Genomic DNA, 24,975 nt, shown 5'->3' on the forward strand with positions numbered 1-24,975 from the left:
ATGCTCCTGGGAGGCAGCAAATGACGCCCCAAATTCTTGATTTGCTTCATTTGCCTGGGAGACCCAAATGGAGCTCTAGGCTCAGACTCATGTGCTGCACATTTTGGGGGGTAGGGTTGAAAACAAAAACAAACCAGACTTGAGGTCCAACCCAGCATACTTCATTTCCATCATTCCTCATCTTTGACCATACTGAGCCTATCTTTAGTGGAAAGTCAGAAAGCAGACTAAAAGCTCATTAAAAAACACACAATGAAAACACTGGTTTCCAAAAATTAACACTCTAAAAGCTTGGTTTCTGTGTCTTCACAGAATTCTCCCAAACTCTTTTGCCCTAAAAACAGAAGCTTTGACATAGACGCCATCTACAGCGTGATAGACGATGCCAAGCAGTATGTGTACATCGCCGTCATGGACTACCTGCCCATCTCCAGCACAAGCACCAAGAGGTCAGTGAATACCCAGCCTCTCCAGGGCTGCACAGTGAACTAGGGCCCCAGAGGAGAGCAGTCTGCATGCCCAGATGTGATAAGTCTGTGTTGAGTACACCATTCAAACCTGCCTGGGGTGCATTTACAACTTACCCATGAAGCATTTCTCATCCATGCAAGTCTGTTATTTTATTATTTTTTTTCCTAAGATTGTTTGCATAGTTGAGGGATTCACACCAATGTGGGCCTCTGATTATGGTCAGGAAGGTTTGACTGCAGTCATCTTGATGGGAAAGAAACCTTGCCTGGGGTGACCTCAGGCTTTTATATGCACCAGCCAGTGCAGGGTCAGGGGCAGTCCATCACCTGCACCAGCCAACCCACATATCGGGATGCAGGTGCTGTGGTCCAGCCCAGACAGCCCACCGCAGACCCTATCCTTACACATACCAGCAGGTGCCAAGACCTATGAGGTGAGGTGATCCCCAACAACCTCTACCAGGCCTGTCCCTAGCACGTTTTTGTACATGTCTGTCTCAGCTGCAGCCTAGCCCAGACCAGCCTTTATTCCAACCAGTGCTCATGCATACCCAGTGGTGAGGAGTGCTACAGCCCTGCCTGGCCTGGCCCACACCCTGCCCCAACTCTTGTGCCCCAAAGGGGGAGCTGTGGTTTTCTAAGTTCTCTTACCAGGCCTGTTCCCAGCCCTGGATCCCACTCATGCTAGCAGGTGTAGCAGCCCTGGTTGGTATGGTTTGCTCTCAGTCCTGGCCTTTGCATGTGCCAGTGGATGCTGCAGTGTGGTCCTGTCTGACCTCCCCCAGCTGCAGCTCCTTTGAGTGTCAGGTGGGTTCTCTGATTCCTTTGGCTCAGCCTATCGCCACCTGCAGCTCTCCATGCAAACAAGCAGTGCTGCAATCTCAGAGGGAGCTCACAAGCCCCTACAGAATCTGCCCCCAGATCCAGTGGTGCTGGACATGGCCCACCCCCTGTTCCCACAGTTACCGGTGAGTATTGCAGCCTAGCCCAGCCATGCATGCCCTGTAGCCCCAGCTTTTGTGTGTGGCAGGCCACATCTCCCATATGGGTGGTTACTTTGGCCTGATAGACATGCGCTTTGGTTTCCCCTCTCTAAACCACTCCAGCTCAGTGCAGTGGCCTGATCAGTGAAGACCCCAAAAGTCATTCCTCTGTCACATGCCCTCAGCCACTCCTACATGTCCTCCTAACCCCTTCCTCAGACAATCTTCAGCACCTCTGCCTGGGGTCTGGGATAGTGTGACCTGGCCTAGCATTCGCTGTCTTCCTGGCCTAGAGTTCCTTGTTTTCCCCATGTATCTTAAAAAAAGAAAAAAAAAAAAAAAAAGAAACAAGTAACTATGCTGGCCTATTGGCATAGTTTATACCAATTTGGCTTTAACTAGCCCAGAATTCCTGCCAGCAATTGGCTGCTTTTCCCCCTACACTAGTGTAACACTTGCTTAATTACAAGGTAACCTAGGCAGTTGCCTACAGTAAGTCCATTTTCAGAACTCCAAGTTTCACCCTACAGAAAATAATTTTGATAGCTTAGTGTCATGATCATGAGAGCAACTTTAGGTTGTTCTTAGTTTTAGAATTATTTTTAAATATCATTTGAAAATTATCAATGCAGATATCCCTGAAGGGCATATTCCAACAAGACATCTATGGGGAGTTGCCCTAAAGCAGGCATCACTTTCACACGTCATGAAGACTGCTGGGAGTATAAGAAATTCTCATATCTCAATGTCAAGGAGAAGGTAATTTAAAATGTATGTTTTAGGCAATCTATTCCTCTGTGTGAGAAAGACATCATCCCAAAAATGTTTTCTAATACTTTATCACTGTTCAGGCATGCAAATAACATAAAATAAATTCAGAGGCACAGTTTATGACAAGCTTCTTGGAAAATCAGGCAGTGCATAAATCGTCACCATGCATAGGTCGTCCCACTTTTGGTTTCTTGCTGAGAAGGCAAAGATTTGGGTGCTTGCCAAAGTTTTACATAATTAATTTATTCTAGGAAAAGTTTTTGAAGGTTGTATTTCTGGGAGCGAAACAAGTACTATATAATTGAGAAAATCACAATTTTAAAATAATCATTTCCTGAGCTTAAATGTGCCCTGTATTGCTTGAATATTTTCCGTATCACAAATCCCACATACGCATATTATGCAAGTTCTATATGCAGACGACTGCAGGATTGCAAAAAAAAAAAAAAAAACTATTTCTTCAGAAAGTGATTGCCTCTGATGCCAGTCAGTGGAACAGCATTTTTTAAGCTTTAAGATGCAAACTATTCCTAACTTTTGCTTTAATATACTGAGCATACTTTGAACGTTCCTGGATGCTTTCCCCACAGCACCATCCTATTTATTTAGTCCCTCATTGTGTTTTTCTTATTGCGTTGCTTGCCTGGTTTTAGAGTTCGTGTTGGGCGTCGACTTCACCTTAGGAAGATTTTGAAGCAAAAGGTTTTGCTGAGTCTTTCTCTTATGCAGAGGGAGAATGAAATCAAGCCCATGGGGCTGTCAGTCTCAGAATTGAAAGCTTTTGTTCCACGGAGTTCTGTGAGCAAAATTGATGTCCTTTGTGGTGAAGGAAAAGAAAAGGAGTGCAAGGCTCTAAAATATCATAGAAATATAAATGTTAGAGAACACGGACACAAAGTTAGAAAAGCACTAGACAGCTGAATCTGTTTTTTTGTTTTGCTTTCGGTTATTAATTTATCATTCAGTTGTGTTCAAAGAGAACTTAAAAATTAAAGATTTTAAATTTAAGAAATATAAATTTTCTCAGTGAAAACTCATGCAATAATGGTTCAAGCACCTAGGTTATGATTAAATTCTTCTCAAATGAATGAAACCTTCTGAAAGTCAAACTGATTACTCATCTAAATAGTCCCAGAAAAGTTTTTCAGGAGTGAATTCAGTGTTAATAGACAGACAAGTACATAATAACATAATTCAAGATGTTAGCAGAATTAACTAATTTATAGACCTAACTTTGTACACTGCAGAAACTGAGAAAGTCCACACGCTCCCAAATGAGAACTGGTTGACAGCATGTAAAAAAATAAAGTGCACCACTATGTGTACAGCACTAGTGTTAGAGGCAAGCTCTTCTTTCCAAGGTAGAAGCTGAGACAATGATGTGTAACCAAACAAATCCGACAGCAAGAACATCAGACACCCTGTTTCATCCTGAAATAGCAATCAAGCTGTTCAATCAAGCAAATCACCTCTTTTTTTAAGTCTCAGTTTGGGGGAGTTCATTATTATTTATTCAGTCAGAGGAACTATATCTTTCAGAAGCCAGAAAATATATGAAGGACTGATGAAATCATAGGCTGATTTTTCTTTGAAGCTTTGGTAGTCCCCACCAATCTCCATATGCAATTTTGCTATCTACAGTTTCACTGAGTATCAGACTGCTGTGCTCCAAAAATCAGAAATGCAAAATTCAAGGACAAAATAATTCATAAATTTTAAATTTAGCTTCTTAGAGCATATTGTTTGAATTATTCTTATTTTACTAATTATTGGCATTGTTGTTACTATGCCTAATTTATAAGCCAAAGTATCACAGATATGCATTTAGAACAACAGTGTCTAAATAAGTGGTTGGCCATTGTCAGTGATTTCAGGCATGTATTAGGGACTTCAGAAATTACCACTTAGGGATATGGAGAATCATCATCTTGGTATTTTTCATTTATGGATTCAATCAAATATTTGAGCATGGTGATTAGAGATTAAAATGTATGGTTTCAAAAGCTCACCCTAATAAGAATAGATTGACCCAGAATAGATCATTAGAACACAGAGGTGTGGACCAATAGGTTTATATGTGCAGAATATTAAATATGCTCATTAAAATGGTATCTGTGACAGTTTCCATATTAGAGGAAGCTTATTAGAGATGCCACCTGAATGATGCTTAAAAATTCTTAGGAATTAGTTAGCCAAGGATAAGAAAGGTGCATTTCTAAGTAAAAAGGACAGCATGAACAGAAGGAGAAAAATATTCTGGCAGATTTGGTGCTGGGTCATGGAACCCAAGGTAAGGTGGTAAGATCAAATTGGAAATAGGACATGGACCAAGAACTGGGAAGGAGGAGCTGACTTCCAGGTAGTCATGTGACTTTATGCAGTCCCCATCATTTTTTTTTATCTACAGTAATAAGATAACCATGTTGGCTTTTCCATGGGAATCATTTCATGGTCTTGAAAGATGTTCTTGGTACTATAAGACTGGATGCACAAAATCCAATTTGGAGCACAAGCTTAATATGACTTTTCCCAGGTCTCCTCACCTTTACAGAAATGGAGAATTACAGTGCTGATCCATGATTTGGATTTTTCCATGCATGAGAGGAAGGTAGAGGGACAAGTATTCTTCAAGTGATCAAGTGATTCTTCAATAGGAGGAGGAGCAGAAGGGCCAGACACATGGTGGGGATGGGAGACTGGTGGCTTATGAGAGGGGAAGGGAGATTCAGTGTGATTAAGAGAGTGGGGGCTTGAAGAATAGGGGTCAGGGTGCAAGGTTAGGGCAAGTGTTAAATGAGTGGACAAAACACTGATAAATGACACTGAGGCAGATAGTGATAAATACAGCATGAGTCTTAAGACAGGAAATGGTTTTGTTCTTTGTGAGAACTGAATGACAGTTCTGGCAGTGTTACAAGATGAACCACATCCTAACCAAGTAACAGTTGTGAAACTACATGACAAAAGTTGAGGAGAAACTGTGGTGCTAGGATATGGTTACTGCAGAGGGCTAAGAATTCAGGGAAGAAAGCTGAGCTTAGGGGAGAACCTGTGTGCCTGATGGAAGCTATGGTCAGGACAGACCACACAAGAATCATCTGGAAATAAAAGCATGGGAAAGGTCAGATCAGTAAAGTCAAGCCATGCCGAGGGGGTGTGTTATTAATGATGAGAGGCTGGAGTGGCATTGGGGATTGAAGGAGTAAGGGTTCTTGATGGAACGACAACTCATATGGAATGAAGTCCAAGTAGAGCTGGGCATGAGGGGAAGTAGATTCATGATAGTGGTCCAGATGTCTACATAAGACTAGACCCATACAGTTCAAGGTTCTAGTGGATGAAACATAACATTTAGACAGGGATAGCTACTAGTACACATCATCTCTTGAGACTTTACTGAAGAGACTCGTTTTTTTGCAACCTGCCCTATAAATTGGTTTACTCAAAGGGTCTTCCAGAAGTTTAAGGAAAATATATATTATGAAAGTGCTGCATGAAATGTCAAATTTTTATGCCAAAGCAAACTTATCTTTTCATCCCACGACCATGATCTCTTTAGGTATCCTTATATTTTACAGAACAAATAACCAGAGTAACAGAAATGTACTCTGGTATCCTGTGAGTCTTTCTCCTAAAGCTAAATTATTGTCTTATTTTTATTTATATGGATCCCATTTCTTCAGGACATATTGGCCAGACTTGGATGGAAAAATAAGAGAAGCATTAGTTTTACGAAGTGTGAAAGTTCGACTCCTCATAAGCTTCTGGAAGAAAACTGATCCTCTCACATTTAACTTTATTTCATCTCTTAAAGCTATTTGCACTGAAATAGCCAACTGCAGTTTGAAAGTTGTAAGTATTACATTGTAAGTAGTATTGAGCAGAAAGAATGTATACTGTGCAAATCTGTGCAAACTACAGGCATACATGAACATGTGAACTTCCAGTACAAGCCAGGGTGACACTCTTTGGGAGTGAAAAATACTTGCAAAGACAGGATAAATAATGTTTCAAAAGAGTCATACATGGAAAAGGAGACTGGGACCCAAGTTTCCTAATGCCCTCTAGTCTCGGTCTCTCTCTCTCACTCTCCCTCCCCCCCCTCTTTTTCTCCCTCTCCCTCTCTATCACACACACACACATTCTACTGCATACTTTCCACTTTAAATCATCTGTTATTCTTATGTGTAAAACTATAACCAACAGGCCTAGTTAGTACTGGACATAGAACACCAAGATGCCTCTCGCCCTAATAACCCCACATTGGGGCTCCCATGCTAGGGAAGCAAGGAACAGGTGTCTCTAGCTCACCATCATATTTCCACTGCCTAACACGTTGTTTGTCACACAACATGTGAATCACGTGTTGAATTAGTGAGTACCTGGATAAATGAAGTTAAAGAAGAGAGCTAACGAAGGCAGGAAGATTCTATAAGCCAGTGAAGGAGGAAGCAGAGCTCAGAATGAGACCTGAGAACAAGGCCTAGTTAGTCATTTTCTGCCATAGTGTAGCTCAGTGAAGTCATGCATTTCAGAATGTACAAGGTCAGAGGAGCACTGCTGTCAGACTTACCACGTCTAGAGGGAGCAGAGCATGTCTGGGCCTCTGGTACAGTCTGGTGCACTTGTTCTCGCCTTCTTTCTCGGTTTCCCCTTAGGCCATATCAGGGATGCCCACTGCTCTCCCTTCCTGACCCCACAGTACTCCTGCTACTAAGGCCACTAACAGTTGACATCTCTATGGATTGTTAACTGCAAAGTGCTTTTGTTGGAAATTTGCAGGATAACACAAAAGAAGCAGAATACGTCAATACTTTTCAATAGTTTCATTTCCTTTGGACTCAGATGTTCACAATCTTTGAATAAAGCAAACACTAATAATTCACTAGTTCCCATTTTGTAAGAGGCTGTGCCTTGCTATGCATCAATTATAAGACAAGGTAGAAAAGGTAGTTACAGCCCCAATGTATAGAAAACAGGTTATTCTCCTTCAAAGAGTTTTCATAACTCATTTCTTGAGTTGATGTTAGGTTATGCCTTATTCTTTTTCAAATCCAAATTAATTCTATAAATATCTTCCTAAAAATATTTACGTGTATTTATTTGAGAGTTAGAGAGCCCCTATGTGCTCATGCACTCCCCCAAATGCCTAATGGCTGGGACTGAAGCACTCGAAAGCCTGGAACCAGGACCTCATTCTGAGAACTCAACAACTTATGTCATTCAGGGTGAGCATTAGCAGGAAACTGGAATCAGGCATGCAGCAGCCAAGACTCAAACCTTAGAGTCAAACCAGGCACACCAACATCAGACCCGGACATGCTAAACAGCATCCTACGACCTAAGCTAAATGCCAACCCCTATTATAGTACCTTTTTGTAAAGGGAACAGGAAAATATATCAACATGTCCAAATGCTGTGACTCCTCATTTTGAGTGATGACACCCTCAATGCTCATATAAACTCATGAGTTTATTACTTTATCGCAAAAGCTTTTAAGTCAGTTACTAAGTTAGTTTGAAGAGCCTATAAAAGATTTTTGCAGAAAGTAGGAACTGAGGAAATTGGCTGAATTACAGTCCTTGTAACCAGGGTAATGTTGTCTCTGTGCTGAGGCATAGATAATTCTTAGTAGATTCTGAGCTGTGCACTATGGAGCTCAAAAGTTTTATTAACATTCAGAACTTTTAAGGACAGGAAGGGAACTTACTGATTACCTAGCTTCTCATTTCTTCTCTAACCTGGAAGGAAGGTAAGAACCAACTTAGTGTTTTCTCAAACCAAATTTGAATGCTAAACCCTTTGAAAGCTATAAATTGCATTCTTTTCTCCTTGCCTGGTTATTGCTTTCAACACATAGGATATCGCAAGTATAAGGCATTTCAGAAAGATTCCAGGCGTTAAATAGTGAATGTTTTCCAATGCGGAATAGACCTGAGACCTCCAGCATCGACTAGTGTCTTCCTGTGAAATCAGGAGCTTCACTGTGAAAGTTCATCTAAGCACTTACATTCAAAAGTGTAGGCCTGGCCACCCCTGCTGTTAGCAACCCATCTGTTGGATGCCCCATCTCTAGCCTTGGGTGATTTGGGGGTCATTAATGTTGAAGCTAGTATTCATAATCTGAAATTGTGATTTTGTTTTTTGAATTTCCTTTCAAAGTAACTTTTAAACATAGGTGTTTAGACAAAGGTTTGTTCCTGTGGCACAATCTCTTGATCTTTGCAAATCCCTAGTTTATTCAGCTATTCATTAACATAAGGTGTGTGACATGTAAAAATATTCATTCAGTTCATTGGCATGCTTGGCAGAAAGCACCCACAAGCACATGGCAAATGCCAGTGCACCCCACTGAAGAAGACAGTAAGAATTAAATAAGCTTCTGATTCTCACCTTGTTGAAAGAATTTTTTGTTCATTTGATAGCTTTTTTAAAAGTGTTGATTATAGACCTAGTTGAGCATGCTAATTTCCTCTTATTCCTATATAGATTTAGAAAAAAAAAAGCTCCTATTCAAAGCAACAAAATTGTGGTTTTAACAACCCAGTATGAGGTCTATTGTTGATATTTGGATAATACATTCATTTGTGTCCTTGAACAAAACCAAAACCACTCTTTATTCACCTGCTTTTCAAATTTTTTTTTCCTTACAGAAATTTTTTGATCTGGAAAGAGAAAATGCTTGTGCTTCAAAAGAACAAAAGAATCACACCTTTCCTAAATTAAATCGCAACAAGTACATGGTGACAGATGGAGCAGCTTATATTGGTAGGTGTCAGGGCTGGTAGCCTGCTGAGGGTTTACTCTAACAATGGTCATCCAGTTGGTCTGGGTGGGTGGGGGAACGTGGCTGTCGGATCCTTTGCAGGTGAATGGAAGGACCTGGAGGTCCCAGGAGACCATATGTGATATCTTCTCAGTAGTATTTTATAGAAATTCTTTGGTTCACCACCCTCATTCATAGGCAAAGAGGTGAATGGTGACACTAGAGCCAGCATGGTACTTGCCCCCCTGCCCATAGCACCATGCCGGCCTTTTTGAGTCCAGGGAGGCAAGTGTTAGAGCCATTCAGTACCACCAGAATTTACACTACCCAGACATGGATCCCACTCTTGCCATTCTCATCTGTCTTGGGATAGTTTACTTGAGCTCTCTAAAACTTCAGTTTTCTTAACTGCAGAACGAGACGGTTAATAAATTATTACTACTATGTTGGATTAATTTAAGTGGGATAATCTAATAGAATGACATCTGATTAATGTCAGCTATCACTATGCAAGCAATGAGCTAGAAGCAGAAATCATTATGTACTGGTAGAATTATTTGCAAATGTATCAGATTTATTCCTATGTTCCATGATGTATGTGAGATCAGGACAGCACCTTAGCTGATCCTATCATAAGTAGAATTAAAATTGTCTATAAAGAAGAGCCACATAGCAATGAAAAATAGCAGTGAAGTTACTGCATAGTGCAGGTGAAATGGCAGCTTAAGAGCAGAAAAGAGAGGTATCCTCCTTAAATACAGACATGGAATCATAACCAATTTTTCTATTGCAAACTCTGAGTAAAAAAAAATGTTTTTAACTTTGTGAGGCACTTGCTTTATCTTATTTTAGCCTTTTAGACATAATGCCAATAGGGAGGGCAGCCTCTGTTACGCAGTTTGGACATGAGGAAAAACTAGGCCACAAGCTGTATTATTTTATCTTCATATCACTAACAAAGGGTGGGTGCTATTGTTCCTGTTTTACAGACAAGGAAACTGAGATTGATTACAGAACTTTCTACCATTTTCTAGCTACCAGTGCTAAAATTCAAATATAGATTTGTATACTTCGAACCAAAACTTCAAGTGCTAACCATGCGGATATGAGTAAGGAAGTGGCTAGGGCTAGAATCCTTGGCGCATAACTACTGCTATTGGCCATTTGGACAGGTTACTAACTGCCAACTCAATGTGAACATGTTCCATCTTTTCCCACATTTAATGGCTATGGTAACACATTATTAAAGTATTAGAATATTTTAAAATATATGTCATTCTAGTTTTTCTGGAAAAATGATTACCACTGTTTTCTATGTCAGTGACTCAAGATATAATTATTTGAGTTTGCTTTCAGTTTGTATAATGAAACCAACTTTTAACAAAATGCCAAAACACAAACTCAGAATTATTGAATTTTTAAAAAGGAGAGACTTTGAGTTAATTATTGGAAAACTTGGAGGTGGATCAGGTTTCAGAAACAGAAGAGGGTAAAGAGTCAAGGTGTTGAGTATGCATCCATTAGTGACTTGTTCCTGTATCCTCACACTCTTTCAATAGTTCAGTTTTTGGTTTGGAATAGACACAACTGTATTTGAATGATGGCCTTGAGAGTTAAAAACTGAAGAATGGTAGAAAGCTCTGTTTTCATTTAAGTCTCAGTTTCATTGTCTATGAAGTGCAAATAACAGTATCCACCCTTTGATAGTAGTATGAAGATTAAACAAATACATGCAAAGCTCTGAACATTGCACCTATCTAGTTCCCTTGCTCCTTTCCTTCATCTTCCCTACAAAAATACAGCTTTGAATGAATACATTTTACACAGTACATTATACCAAAGCATTCATTCCCACAATATTGATTCCCTAAGCCACATTCCACTAATATAATTCTACTATAGAAAGCATCACAGAATACCAAGAGAAAATTTATTAACAGCATGTTCTGGAAATTGTCACTGTTACTTGTTGAGAATGCATAGTTAGGAAAACCTGCACTATTTTCATGAAACTACAGTTCCTTTAAGTTTTCAGAAGACTTATAGAAGATCTACAGAAGTGTCATCCTTCCAGTTTTAAATTGAGTGAAGTAAGGATTGAACACATGAAGCAGTACCATATAGTTTCCTAGTAAGGCCTTGCATCCGTACCAGAATATCCTTAGGCGTGACACTGCTGGCAGCTGGGGCTTCAACATGCACGTCTGGAAATTAAAAAACTGCATCATCCCAACTGAAAAATGACTCAAGCATGTATAGGATTGTGATGTCCTACCAAATCACTGAGAAATCAGAGATGGAAAAACTGGATCATGGGTGTAGGAATGTCGGCATTTGGAGGCTTTTCAAAGGGCTGTCATTCCCAGGAAGAATCTAATTTAATGAAGCCTTTTGAGAATCCTTAAAAATGCTGGGACCTCAGCTCCATCCAGTGCGTTGAAGGAGAATACCAGTATTTATGGAGACCTGACAGTACTATGTGTTATTTGAAAGATGGGTCACTAACTTACAGCAGAAAGTCATCCAAATGTATGCCTTTCATAGAGCCACTGGCAGCACCATTGTGGTGTTTATTGAGGTGCAAAAAGGTGATAAGTTGAAATGGGGGAAGAAATTATTCTGTGTGTCAGATCTGACTTGGCCCAGTATTCTTATAACAGTGAAGAATAAATTTAAGAGTAGAATGTGAGAAAAAGGAAACATCTTCTAATATTAAACATTTAGAAATGCTTCAGTTCCCTTTACGGAACCGATTCTTAACCAAAGAGAACAAAACTTAGAGTTTAGATCAGACTTTAGCTGACAGTAATTTATGGAATAACTGTCAGTCTTGATCTGGACCAAATTTTTTTATATTATTATTTAAATATATATTTATTTTTATCGCAAAAGCCTGCAACAACCAGCACTAAGCTAAAGCCAGTAGCTAGAAACTTTTTCCAGGTCTCCCACATGGATGCAGGGTCCTAAGACTTTGGGCCATCCTCCGCTGCTTTCCCAGGCCACAAGCAGGGAACTAGACAGAAGAGGAGCAGCCATATGGGATACTGGCAGATGCAAGGCAAGGGCCTAACCACTAGGCTATCGTGCTGGCCCTTAGAATTCTTTAATAAGACTACATCTAGGCTTATGATATTGTAGAGACTCCATGGAGTCAGGAGACGTGCACCCACGACTAGCCACAAGACATTAGGCCAATGTATTCATCTCTGATCTGCTCCTCAGCCTAAGGTGGAGGAAAATCCTATCAACCATATGAAGTAATGATACAATTGCAAAGTATAGTAGTTTGCTTATAGCAGGCACTTTGTGATAATTTTTTCTGCTCTCAAACTCTCACATATTCCAACTTCATCCCCTAATCCTCCCCTTCATGTCCCAATATCCTAACCACATCATGTGACCTTAAGAAGTCTTCCTCCTCTTGGTAGGGAATGGCTTTCCCTCTCCCTAATCAAGTTGCTATGTATCTTTCATTACCCAATGAAACGCTCCTTTCCCAACACTTCTAGCCCGATTTAGAAATTCCTTCTCCCTTGCCCTTATGGTCTGTGTAAATATAGTTCTTACATTATTACATACGCTTTGTATTATACACATTGAATTTTCTTCTTGGACTCCTTGTAAACAACACAACCATCTTTAGTTTCAGTTTATATTCACAATCCCTAATGTATAAACCTTGGGCATGTGGTAACATACATAAAATGATAGACAAACTCAAAAAATGTCCTTGGGAAAGAAACCTTTGCTCGCCCTTTCTCCTCTCTCCCTGTCACCTTCTGTCGGTTACATACCAGAGACAAGAAATTGAGAAATGCATGTGGGAGTTTTGGGTAATCCTGTGCTTAAATTAACTGCCCACGTACAGCAGTGGACTTATTAGCCTTCTCTGGGGCAAGTCCAAGCCTTTCTACCTGATTTGGCTGAATTTTGTCCCCTTAAAACTATGATGTTGAAGTGCTAGCCCTGAGTATGTCCAGATTGTGGCCTGCTTCGTAGATGAGGTCTTTACAAAGATAAACATGGGACTATTAGGCCGGGCCTGATGTTCTTACGAAAAGGAAAAATTTGGACACAGAACATGCATAGAGAGAAAACAAGAGAAGAGAAGGAGAAAATGGCCATGAGCAAGGCAGAGAAAGGGCCCTGGAACTGGCTTTTTTCAGTCCTGAGAAGGAATGAGTCTGCTGATATCATGACTTTTTTTTTTTTTGTAGAATTGTGAATCAGTTAAGTCTCCCAAGGCTGGGTACACTCAGCAACACCAGGCCATCAGTGTGGAAGACCTGTTCCCACAGCCACTGCCTTAGTTCTTGGGCCAAGGTGCCTGTGCCTGCCTGGGAAATGAATTGTAATGTTTTTGTCCTGGTTTAAGTCCGAGTTCTTTACTAGCTTCAGCGTTTTCCTTGATGTGAAGGTTTCTGGGCATTTTAATTAGAATTCTTCCTCTTTATATGGATTATATGTTGTGTCAGACAGTAGTAATTGTTCACAAGATTTTAAAGTGCTTTCCTATATATTTTAAGTGTTACTGTATTTAGTGCATCCTGTGAATGTCAATACGAAATTACATTTGCCAAAAAAGAATAGCAAATTCCCTGGTTTTAGTTTTAATTGCGGCAAAACTGAAGAAAATGCCAAAATAATATGCAAATATTAGTATGCCATATGGAAGATGTCTTGTTATTTTTTTGGACCTGTCAACACAATTCAACCTCTCTCTGTCATTAGTCCTGGATGTTTATGATTTTTTTAAAAAATACAATCTTTGTATTTCGTGACATTGAGAATGCTCCCAGGGGAGCCTAACTCCTACCACTGTTTTTGTTTGCAGGAAATTTTGACTGGGTAGGGAATGACTTTACCCAGAATGCTGGCACTGGCCTTGTTATCAACCAGGCAGATGTGAGGAACAACAGAAGCATCATTAAGCAACTTAAAGACGTGTTTGAAAGGGACTGGTACTCGCCCTATGCTAAAACCTTACAACCAACCAAACAGCCAAACTGCTCGGGCCTGCTCAAACTCAAATTCCCCTCAAACAAAACTGCCAGCTACAACACAAGTGGGAGAGAGCCCTTGAGTGTGCAATGAGAACAAGCAAACTGACCAAACAGCTCTGAATTTCTTATTTATACCTACAGGACCTGAGGAGAGGAGTGAAGAACAATTTAATATGTCTTTTTTTTTTTTTAGGGAAAAAGCACACTTACAAAAAATGTTCTCTGAACATGTGATACCTAACTAACAGTATCTTAGCGCCGTATATACTGCATTGAAGACTTTTGTATTTGTTACTTCAGACAGAGAATGTCATCCTGGTTTAGACGTTAGTTTTTACAATTGCATACAAATTTTAAGACTTGGATACTTGCTTCCTGTTCCTCTTTGGTCATAGGACCCCTTTCCTGCTGACCCACCTGCTCAGTTCTTAGGAAGCCTCGCATGAGGCGAGTGCTTTCTTTAATGCAATTCTGAGATCTGGTTCTGGACGTGAAGGGGGAGATTTAGCAGAAGAGACTGAGGACTCCAAGTCTCTGTCCTCGTGAACCCTCTCCAAGACTCGTACAGTCAGCTAAGCATGAGCAGTTTATATCTCATGCCAGCCTTCAGAACCCTTGAAGAATACCAATTTTACTTCATTTTCATTTTCTCTCAATACCACAATTTTTTTTTGCATCACTTTCTCTTACAGAATGTTCTTATTACATAGCATCCCTGTATCCACCTCAACATTAGTTCCAAGTGTGATAACATCTTTTGAAACTGTATGAATTCCTCAGAATATATAAAGTGGCAGTGTTTCATTTTCAACTTTCAGCTGCATTTTCCCCATATCAAATAGATATTTTCGAACCACAGCCAGCAATATGTATCCTTTCTCTCAAGCTCAGATAAATTATGCAGTCACCTGCTAATATCCAGCAAGCTATTAGTCTGCATTTTGAGAATAAAGTAGTTTTTCACCTTTTTTTTGTTTAGTTTATGGCATTGATAAAGGGAAGGTCTGTATGCTTCAGTGAATTTTAATCTCTTTAGAATCATTATGCTGTTAAGAGTATGCCAGCAAAGGTTTATAGAGCTATTTAATATACCCTCTGCTGTTTACTATACCAAATGCTTTTCAGAGAAATGCAGTTTAAATACTGTGCTTGACATATTTTACTAAGAAACAAATACTAGATTATTGTTCTATAATGTCATTGTGGTGGTGTTTTATATCTATACAACCTATAACCCTGTATTAATGGAGACTGTTGTGAGACAAGAGAGGCATGACCTCCTCCGAGCCCAGAGCAGGTGGCCAGGATGTGGCTCCTGACTCTGTGACTCAGAGTCCCTCACTCCTTGGTTTCCAGTTTTTATTGGTAATGTAGACAGTAATACTCACCTACCTCGCAAGGATTTGTCATGGTAGGAAATATTTATAACTTGTTTTGAAATCAAAAGAACTTATATAAATGCTAAGCATTATAATGTATACTCTTTTTCTTGAAATAATCTTTATGGTATCCTGATAGAATCAACACCTGGTCCAGGAACCCAGGAGGGCAAACAGATCCACAGCTTTCAGTTGCCAATGTGGATAAAAGGATGCAACAACAAAAATGCCAATGGAATCTGGACTGTCAAAATTTAAATGTGACATTTTATTGGGTCATTTGGCAAAAATAGCAGAAAGCTAGGCATTATGTTAAGGATCATTTTTTTCCTAGAAACAACCTGTATATGTATTTTCACAGAAAAGACAAGAAATCTCAGTATTTTTTTTTCTAGAGAGCTTGTTTAGAATTTGCCTAACAATGAAGAGAGGACCTGCAAGTCTTCCTGGTTCAGTTAGCTTAGAATGACTGGTCATCCAGTGATCGCATAGCTTTCCTATTGTTTCTATGTACTGCTTCAGTCAACAGAGCTGGAATAAAGCTCTTTTTAAGGGTAGCCTGTGTTTCTGCCTGACTGAGGAATCCTCAGTGAAATTCTTCATCAGTAACTGCCAGCCACTAGTACTCTATAAATATGTACCATGAACCAATCCTTGTGTGAGCTGACAGTTATCCTGCCAGTCATGCCAACAAAGTAAATGTGGTTTTGGTGATGACTTAGAAAAGAAAACAGAGAGTAACAGCGGAGACAAGCCAAGTTCCCCCATGGAAAAGCAAAAGCAACGTGGGAGGGATTTGTAAAGTTCACATGAAAAGTAGTTGTTTCCTTGTTGTGTCCTGGTGCATTTGTCTTAGGGTCAGGACGAGTGAAGGTTTGGTGTTAAGTGGCCCCATTCACTGTTACTATCTTTCATACATGGCAGGAAAAATGTATGCCACCCTTCACAAAATGAACATCATCACAGTGCGCTGGGAACTATGTTCTTGCCATGCACCAGCAGAGCCCCACTCGACCCAGCCAGCCACCTCATCGGAGCACTCTGGGTGCAGCAACTACTAGGTCACCAGGGAAATGGACCCTGCAGCATGTCAATAAAGGGTCTTTCTCTGCTAAGAGAGCATTTCCTCCTCTAGAACTTTCTCTTCAATCTGGATCATTTTTCTACCCTTCTTCTGGTGGCCTTTCTCGGAGACTTTACGCAGAGTAAATGACCAACTTCCATTTCTCCATTCCCAAATACTCCAGGAATTATTTTTAAAAGAATTTAAAAAAAAACATGAAACAAAACCCCTCTGAGATCATGAGGAATGAACATGCCAGAAATTATGAGCAGAAAGGTGGCTCCTAGCCTCATTTTTTCTTCCATAAACATGCAAGAAACTATTTCCCAAGGGAATAAAGGAATTTTGTTTGAAATTTGAAATTATATTTTGGATTTGTATTTCTGTGTTGCTAAATGTTTATCTAGTGCCTTATTTATTCTTGTGTTAGTTTTAAATAATGTTGCACTGTCCAGAGATATTTCTGCTTATTGTGGAGTCTCATATGATCTTTTGATAAGCCCACCAGTTATAAATCTATATAAGCATGAACCATTTTTATGCATCCTGTGCTTTTCCCACACCACATAACTTATCAACCCCAAAACAAATAACATATACTGTCAAATTAGCATGGATGCTGTTCAAGGCCTTGTCACTGGCCACTAGTATATTGAATAATTGAATCATATTTTCCCATACCATTGGAGAGAGAGAAGTGGAACATTGCAAAGATTGTATCTATACTCTGTAAATGCCATACTTTGCATGAAAAATAATGCAAGTGAGGTATGTAGAAAAGGTCCCCACAGTCTTTGAAGAGCCTTGTAAAGGGATGTTTCATGGACTTCCAAGGTCCCTGGTGATGCAGAATGAAAAACTAATGTCTGAAAAGTAAACAAAAGGCCAGTGGAAAAGCTTCCCAGCTGTGGAGCTCTGGGCACCACGTTTCTCATTTGGGCTGAGTCTGTACTATTGTTTGTCTCACATCTGATTTGGATTTGTGTGAGATGGGTCTGACCCCCTTTACGAATGATCTTACCCTTTGCAAAATGTGCTTTGCTGATGCAGTTATAACAGCGCTTCAGTGAACTTGGAACTGACAAAAGCTCATTTCCCACAAGCCTGTAGCTATTCTCAAGTGACTTCGATTATGTCTGAGTTTTTTTTTTTAATTTCAGAAAGTTTTATTGAGCTAAGTTCCAAGAGAAAACAAATATAAAGATTAAACTGTTCTTGATAAAATCAGAACCAAAGCCCATCTGTCTCAGAAATTCTACCCCAAGATCTTCTCTTTTGTGTTCTCATGTATGGCCATTTATATGTCTAAAATTTTATCATGTTTAACATTTAGGAATGTCTAAGAAATGGCCTTTACTTGCAGTAATACTGGAAAATATACTTCCTGTCATGGAAAATACTTTCTAGTTGTTTATTTATATTCAGTCCCTTGCAAACAGCTCACACATAAAGGACAGATATGCAATTATTTCTTTTTTACCTGTGCTTGCTCCCAATGAACCTCTGCATTTTGTTGTAAATGTTTTAAAGGAGAAATTAGTGTAACTGCCATATGGCTTATGATAGATTGGATAAATTTACTCACATTTAACACTTTGTCATTTGCAAAACAAGCACTTTTCCTTGTCTTTTTATATATGAATAACTGAATAGGCAACTTACCACTTTTACCTTACTGACTAAAGTTTGTGGAGGCTTTTTAATGCCTCTGAGGTCAATTTCAACTCATAGCATGCTTTTCTCACTTGAGAGAATTCCAATCTTTAGCTGAATTCTGAAGGTATTTAAAGAAGTTTCTGAAGAATATCTATCTAAACTGTAAGAACTTGAAGTTTCTCATTTGGGGCCCTTATTAAGTCTTTTTCATGCAGAATTCTGAAAGGTCCCTGGTCTGCTTCTATTGGCATTGTTTTTTTTTTAACTAAAAGTCAGGTGCCATTTAGTAGAAAAGGATGCATTTTCTTTTGCTATGGTCAACTTCTAAACCTCTAATGCTGTTACAAAGGATATCATAAATGTTTAGTGTTCCTTCATTTAATAGGATAAACTTGTACCTGAAAATGTCTATATTAAGATTCCTAAATAAAAGGGGTGTGATCAAGGGCAGAATTTGAGGAGATTATTAAACCTGTCAAAACTTTCACATAACCAAATGCTAAGTTTTTCCAGAAGTAAATCTTGTAAGAATGTTTTTTCCTACAGTAGGAGAAGGCATTCCTTTTCCCCCTCAGCTTGATCTAGAAGCTGTACCCTGACAATAAGTAAGGAAAATGCAGCTGGCCACATGAGCTCTGGGCCCTGGACACAAGGGGGCATCTTTGTGACACTACTTATCTCTATCTAATAATCACTCCTAATGCATATTAATTTTGATTAAATAAGTGATTGTGTTTTGTGAAGAAAAATATTTGTAGAAAGCACACTGTACTCTGTTCTTGGGACAGTAAATGTTTTTGAGAACACGAATCCAGCTACCTCTGTTTACCCACCACCGTCTTCTGGCCCTGCTTAATTCCGTAATCAAATATACCTGGGCTCTTCTCAGAAAACCCATATTGGATCTCAGATTGAAAGCTTAGCTTGGCAGCCATCTAAACCAGTTCCCACTACACAAATGCCACTCCCATTCTGTTGCTCAGAAGTTGGGGAACTACTCAATCCACCCAGGATATAAAAGTTTACTGATTTACTAAGAATTAAGATTTACAGCAAAGCCTTGCCTTGGAAATGTAAGGTGAGTAAGCTTTGTATAAAAAGAAAGGTATAATTTACTTTTGGTCATTTGAGAGTTTAGCAAAGGCTAATTAATAAGGCAGGCTTTGTGAATCTGCAGTAGTCAGGAAACACAACTTGATTTTATCAGTGACTTTCTAAACCCTACAATTTCATGGTTTGGGTCAGCTGATAGTTTGGCAAGAGACACTCAGTTGCAAAGAGTTTAGTGAAATTATAGTAAAGGTGAAGATTGTACTGTATTTCATAGGAGGAAAAACTGAGTAAGGAGAAAAGGAGTCCTTTTGGAAGATGTAGCCACAAACCCATTCCTTTTGGCCTCAGACATGGTTAAATATACATATTTTATACACACACACACATTCCTCTCTCAGCCCTTTTCCAGGGGTGGAAAATTCAAACGAATATTGGAGATATTTTTAGACTCTTACAAGATACAAAAGCACACAAGCTTGTCTTCTAATTTAGAGTTTCCACTTGAGTGGACAACTGATCTTGGGAATAATAACCTCAATTTCCCTGATTGAAAATGTTGAAATTAAATGCAGCTTTCCAATGTAAGTAGGGGATAAAGATCTTTCAGTACAACTCAAAAAATGGAATCTAACAGTCATGTGAATCAGAGCTTACTGTATCAATGTGCTTACTGCCAATGTTTCTTTAGAAAGTTTCTTTAGAAAGAACACATTAAGAAAGGCGAGACCTGTCAAAATGTAATATGACAGACAACAGTGAAGTTCCAGAAAAGTTACAATATTGACAGGGAACCAGAAAAATCCTCCCTGGAAAAGTGTCATTGAGAAATAATACTCCCTGGTAAAGTGTCAGATGTTACTCATATTTGGTGGGTGGATCCACCATTTTCCTAATGTCCTGGGGAAACCATGCCTACAGAAGCAAAACCATGTTTGCTGTATTATGAGCCACTCACAGGAGCCTCACAATTGCACTAAGGAGATTCATTTCCAGGCCAAGTGGAGACCTAAGAAAAGAAGATAGAGATAGTAGTCTTTTGGTTGGACACTACCTGGTTCAAGCCGGCAGAACCCTCCCGTAAGGACTGGACAACAGAAAATAAACCAGGGACAGAGCAGCCAAAATGGGAACAGTCACCAGAACGGGGCCACCTTAGAGCAGAATGATTTCTCTGGTCAAGAGAACTAGAGTTCCTGTGATTCACCATTTCTGCTTTTAGGATACTGGAGATATGATGGATTCCTGAACAGTGAGTCTGGACTTTGTAGCTACTGGGTTGCTTTCTTATCTTCCTTACTTTCTTATGTACTGGCATCAATAAACTCATATTACCTGAAATAACTTATCAGTGTGATGGGATTTTTGCAGTTGGAGGGCAGAAATTTGTCAAAGCCTAACATACACTTAAAACAAAGGGCTTATCTAATTGACTTCAAAATAAAAGAGGAAAGGAAACATTATGGTATATGCTTATTTGGGTTCGACATGAACTCATGGGTGTGGTTAGCTGCATAATAAATAGTGTGGACCTACTTCATAAATGTTAAGTATCAAATCAATACCAAACAAATATCCTGGAGTCATAAGGATTAATTAGTAGCACTAAATGTGGAAACAAAACAAAATCATTTAGGATATGATTATCTGATGGAGAGGGTTGTTAGAGCTGGAATAGAAATTAGAACTTCTGAAGCCCAAGCCCATTATATTTTCATATGAAGAAATGAAACAGAATACATGGTGAGTTAAGTAGAGACAGATGCATTATAAATTTAGATAATGTTTTAAGATATCCTAATGATTGGTTTGATGAATGCAAAGGTGCTACTAATTTGCTGAATGTTTAAGTTGGTTGTTTATGGAGCTTTTTAGAACTTACAGGTAATAACCTTGGAGGTCTGAAAAGGAAGAAGTATCATTAAGATGCTGTAAGGCATACTTTAGCAATAAAAGTTCTCCAGGATATTCACAGAAGCCTCAGTTCTCATCAAGCCATGAAGAAAAATGTTTTTAAGATTAGTGAACGGAAAACTTGCGTGGTAAAGTAAAATATTACACATTAAGAAATGAGTTCATGTGCTTGCCTCAGCAGCGCACATACTAAAATGAGAAGAAATGAATTCATGAACTTCCAACAGGCTTCTTAGGTAGGAAGACTTTGGCATAGCTCAGTTGAGAATGCTTTAGGTATCCATTGTTTTGGACATGGGCAAGAACTGAAGTCTACTTCAAATGAGTGTCTGGACCACCTTTGAGAAAGCTCTCTGAATTCCTTACATTTCTCATAATTTGCCCCTGGCTAAACATAATCAGCTGATTGATATATCTTAGGTTTTTTTTTTTTTTTTTTTTTTTAAGATTTATTTTTATTATTTTGTTATTGGAAAGGCGGATATACAGAGAGGAGAGACAGAGAGGAAGATCTTCCATCCGATGATTCACTCCCCAAGTGAGCGCAACGGGTCGATACTACGCCGATCCGAAGCCAGGAGCCTCTTCCGGGTCTCCCACGCGGGCGCAGGTTCCCAAAGCCTTGGGCCGTCCTCGACTGCTTTCCCAGGCCACAAGCAGGGAGCTGGAAGGGAAGCGGGGCTGCCGGGATTAGAACCGGCGCCCATATGGGATCCCGGGCGTGCAAGGCGAGGACCTTTAACCACTTGCGCCACCGCGCCGGGCCCTATCTTAGGTTTTTAGAGTATATTTTTTAAAATGCAGTTGACACATAAAGTCTTCCATTTCTTTAGGATATGTTGGTCTCTTTTTGAAACAAATACTCTATGCTTTTCTTTGTATCTTGCCAATTTCTCTTGAAAATTTGTGCCCAAAACAGAGGCCTTTCAACAAGATATCATATACTCTAAAATAATTATTTTTCATTTTCATGCATAATGGGTCTCAGAATAAAAATAGCATAAATAATACTTATTTTATTTTTGAAATAACACATCGGAAAGAGTCATCCATTGTAATATATGTTGAGCTGTAATTCCTTCTAATACTGGATTTCTTGATGATGATAATGGGCTAGACATGGTCCTTGCCCTCATGAGAACTTAATCTAAAATGGAAAAGAATCTCAAAAAGCAGAGTCTAGATCAAGTTTTTGTAACGAATTTTGAAACATTTTCCAGCCCTAGTGCCCTGACCAATTCTTCAGGGACATACTTAAAAGATAATCCTAGTCAAGGAGCAGTACATCTGTGTTGCCTAATACAAAGGGGAAATAATAGAACAATGAAATGCCAAAAAACATTGGGAATAACCATGAAAGTTAGATGCTTAATTTTTATTGTATTGAAATAAGCTGCATGGAAAAGAAAAAAATTAGCTATCAGTGTCTAGATAAATGTTTTCCTAGTGTCTGAGTGTAGGGTTTAAGACAAGTAGGAAGAATGAAATGCACCAATAACCAGTTGGCCCATCCACAACAAGTGCACACACATCTGCATAAACCCAGAGGGCCGATCCTCACTGCTTACTGCCATGAAGGGGTAAGGAGATTAAGGATAAAGTGTGAGTAGTGGGAGCAGTCCATCTTAGACTATGGACAACAGGGGCATCTTTTATGATAATTATAAAATAATTTTTTTTTTACTGTCACCATGCAACTCTAAATAATCTCACTGATAGAATTTTCCCAAAGATGACTATTTTATGTTAAAAAATTGTATTGCTTCGAACAATAATGAAGGAAAGTCTGATCAATCCATTTGCAGAAAACAATCCAAAAGTCTGGAGGAAAGATTTAATATTGCAGAGAGTCAAGATGGCAGAATAGGGTAAGGACATGTTAAAACAGAGAAATTTTAGCCAATATAAAGCAAAGAGGGCACATTTCAAGAACAGGAGAGGACAGAACAACAGCACAAGGGTTCCTGGAAACTGACAGACACAGGAAAGCAGCAGACACAACCATGTGGTATTGTAGTGACTGACACCCTAATGGCATTCAGTGAGCCACAATCTAAACTCTACCAGCAGCCAGAACTATACCAGCAACCAGGTGGGAAGGGATGTTTACCGGTAGTTCAGATGGTGAACCCAAAGAACTGGCTGTCTTGCTGGTCTGTTTGATTTGACCAGGAGAAGAGAAAGAGTGGCAGGTCCCAGATAGGCAGTACACAAACAGGGCGAATTTCACAGCCCAGTCCACCACCTAAAGCCGAATGGGCCATTTTGTGCATTGTGGAAAAACTAAGACTATTGACAACAGTGAACTGCACATGCACTGCACTGGGATTCACTGAGCTTAGTGCATTGCACTGGTCCCATAGGGAAGTAATACTGACTTTGGAATTGTATGGGTCAAAATAGGTCTGTGTGACCCTCAGACCTAATGGCCAAAAGATTCTGGCAATATCAGCACCACCAACAACCACATAACTATATAGAACACCTGGTGTCTCCCTAATCCTGGGAACTGCCCCAACCAGAAGTGGGAGAAAGGTTGTACAGACAATGGTGCAGCCTCACACAGTATCATAGGAGGTGGAGACTGGTGAGCCAGGAGCTGGAAGTACGGAGACCATGGTAGAAATCTAACATAAGAATCCAGACATGAAACTCACTGGAGCGAATGGCACAAGTGACTGCAAACAAAGAGCCATGTACCAATTGCAATAAGTAAAATCAAATTGTAGACCTCTAGATGACAGAGCTTAGAAACCTGCCCCCAGGAGAAGAATCTGATAGCCAGAAGTACAATGACCAACAGCAAAAAAGAAAGAGAGACAGAGGCACAATGAATATTACTGAAGACTCCCCTGCAAAGGAGTAAAAGCTTTTGCCAACCTCTGACTTCACTGAGGAAGACATCGAGAAAATGGAGAATACAGAATTCAAAAACACTTGGTATAAAACTTATCAACAATGAGAAGCACATAAAGCAGGCATTCAAGGAATTTACAGAATATGTCACATAGGGAGTGAATCAAATGAATGAGGATATATCAGAAATGAACACAGCGAAGCAAATTAAAAGTACAGTGGAGAGTCTCCAAAATAGAAGCAAGCAAGCAGAGGAAAGAATCTGAAAATGAGATGTTTCATGTCACCAGGGGGAAACAAAAAGCTGGAAGCAGAGCTGGATCAGGCCAAAAAAAAGTATTCAAGAATTGAAAGACACTATTAAAAGGCCAAATATAAGAGTTATGGGAATCCTAGAAGGTGCAAAACGAAAAGCTGGGTTTTAAAATGTATTTGATGAAATAATAAGGGAAAATTTCCCTAATCTAGAGAAAGAATTGGGCAGCAACATCCAGGAGGGGCACAGAGTTCCCAACAGGGTGGACCAAAAACAATCTTCACCACAACACATGATAAGACTGGCAAACTGGGAAGTAGAGATAATTTGCATATGCATTTCCACTCCTGGATAAAGGAGGATTTTTTTGGTAACACAGTTAAAGTGTACATTGACAATATGATACTAGATTTTCTGCCTCTACCTATGCTTACAATGCCATCATGCACTTAAAATGTCAAAATTGTGTACTAGGCCTAGACTAATATACTAAGCCTGACCAGCCTGTACACACTGTGGCTCATGCATAAACCAGTGGATATGGTCACTTAACCTAGACTGGTTCTCCCCCTAATCCAGCTGACATACAGGCCAGTGTATTTTTGTAGCCCCACACAGCCTGGTCCGCCCCAATTCCCAGTTTTCACACTCACCAGAAGGAGCAAATCCCCTTACTGGCCTCACCTCTTTCCCCCAGGTGTTACATGTGCTGTTACATGCTGCAACCCAGTCTAGCATATCGGCATTCACCAGTGGGTGCTGCTGCTTGGCTCAGCCTCACCTGCTCTCAGTCCCCGATCACGCT

The 24,975-nt window shown here is 39.6% G+C and overlaps 1 protein-coding gene across 1 annotated transcript in view; it reads left to right on the forward strand.

Annotated features, from left to right (window-relative positions):
* Positions 1-14,960, forward strand: part of PLD5 (phospholipase D family member 5) — a 316,875-nt gene extending 301,915 nt beyond the window's left edge. Inside the window, exons 7-10 of the mRNA XM_040967871.1 lie at positions 313-449; positions 5,908-6,076; positions 8,878-8,992; positions 13,828-14,960. Of these exons, the coding sequence (XP_040823805.1) occupies positions 313-449; positions 5,908-6,076; positions 8,878-8,992; positions 13,828-14,087 (681 nt within the window). The 3' untranslated portion in view covers positions 14,088-14,960. The remainder of the gene's footprint in view (positions 1-312; positions 450-5,907; positions 6,077-8,877; positions 8,993-13,827) is intronic.
* The last annotated feature ends 10,015 nt before the right edge of the window (positions 14,961-24,975 follow it).

The sequence above is a fragment of the Ochotona curzoniae genome, unplaced genomic scaffold (assembly GCF_017591425.1).
Source record: "Ochotona curzoniae isolate NIBS_2020 unplaced genomic scaffold, NIBS_Ocur_1.0 scaffold_4683, whole genome shotgun sequence".
Taxonomy (NCBI): Eukaryota; Metazoa; Chordata; class Mammalia; order Lagomorpha; family Ochotonidae; genus Ochotona; species Ochotona curzoniae.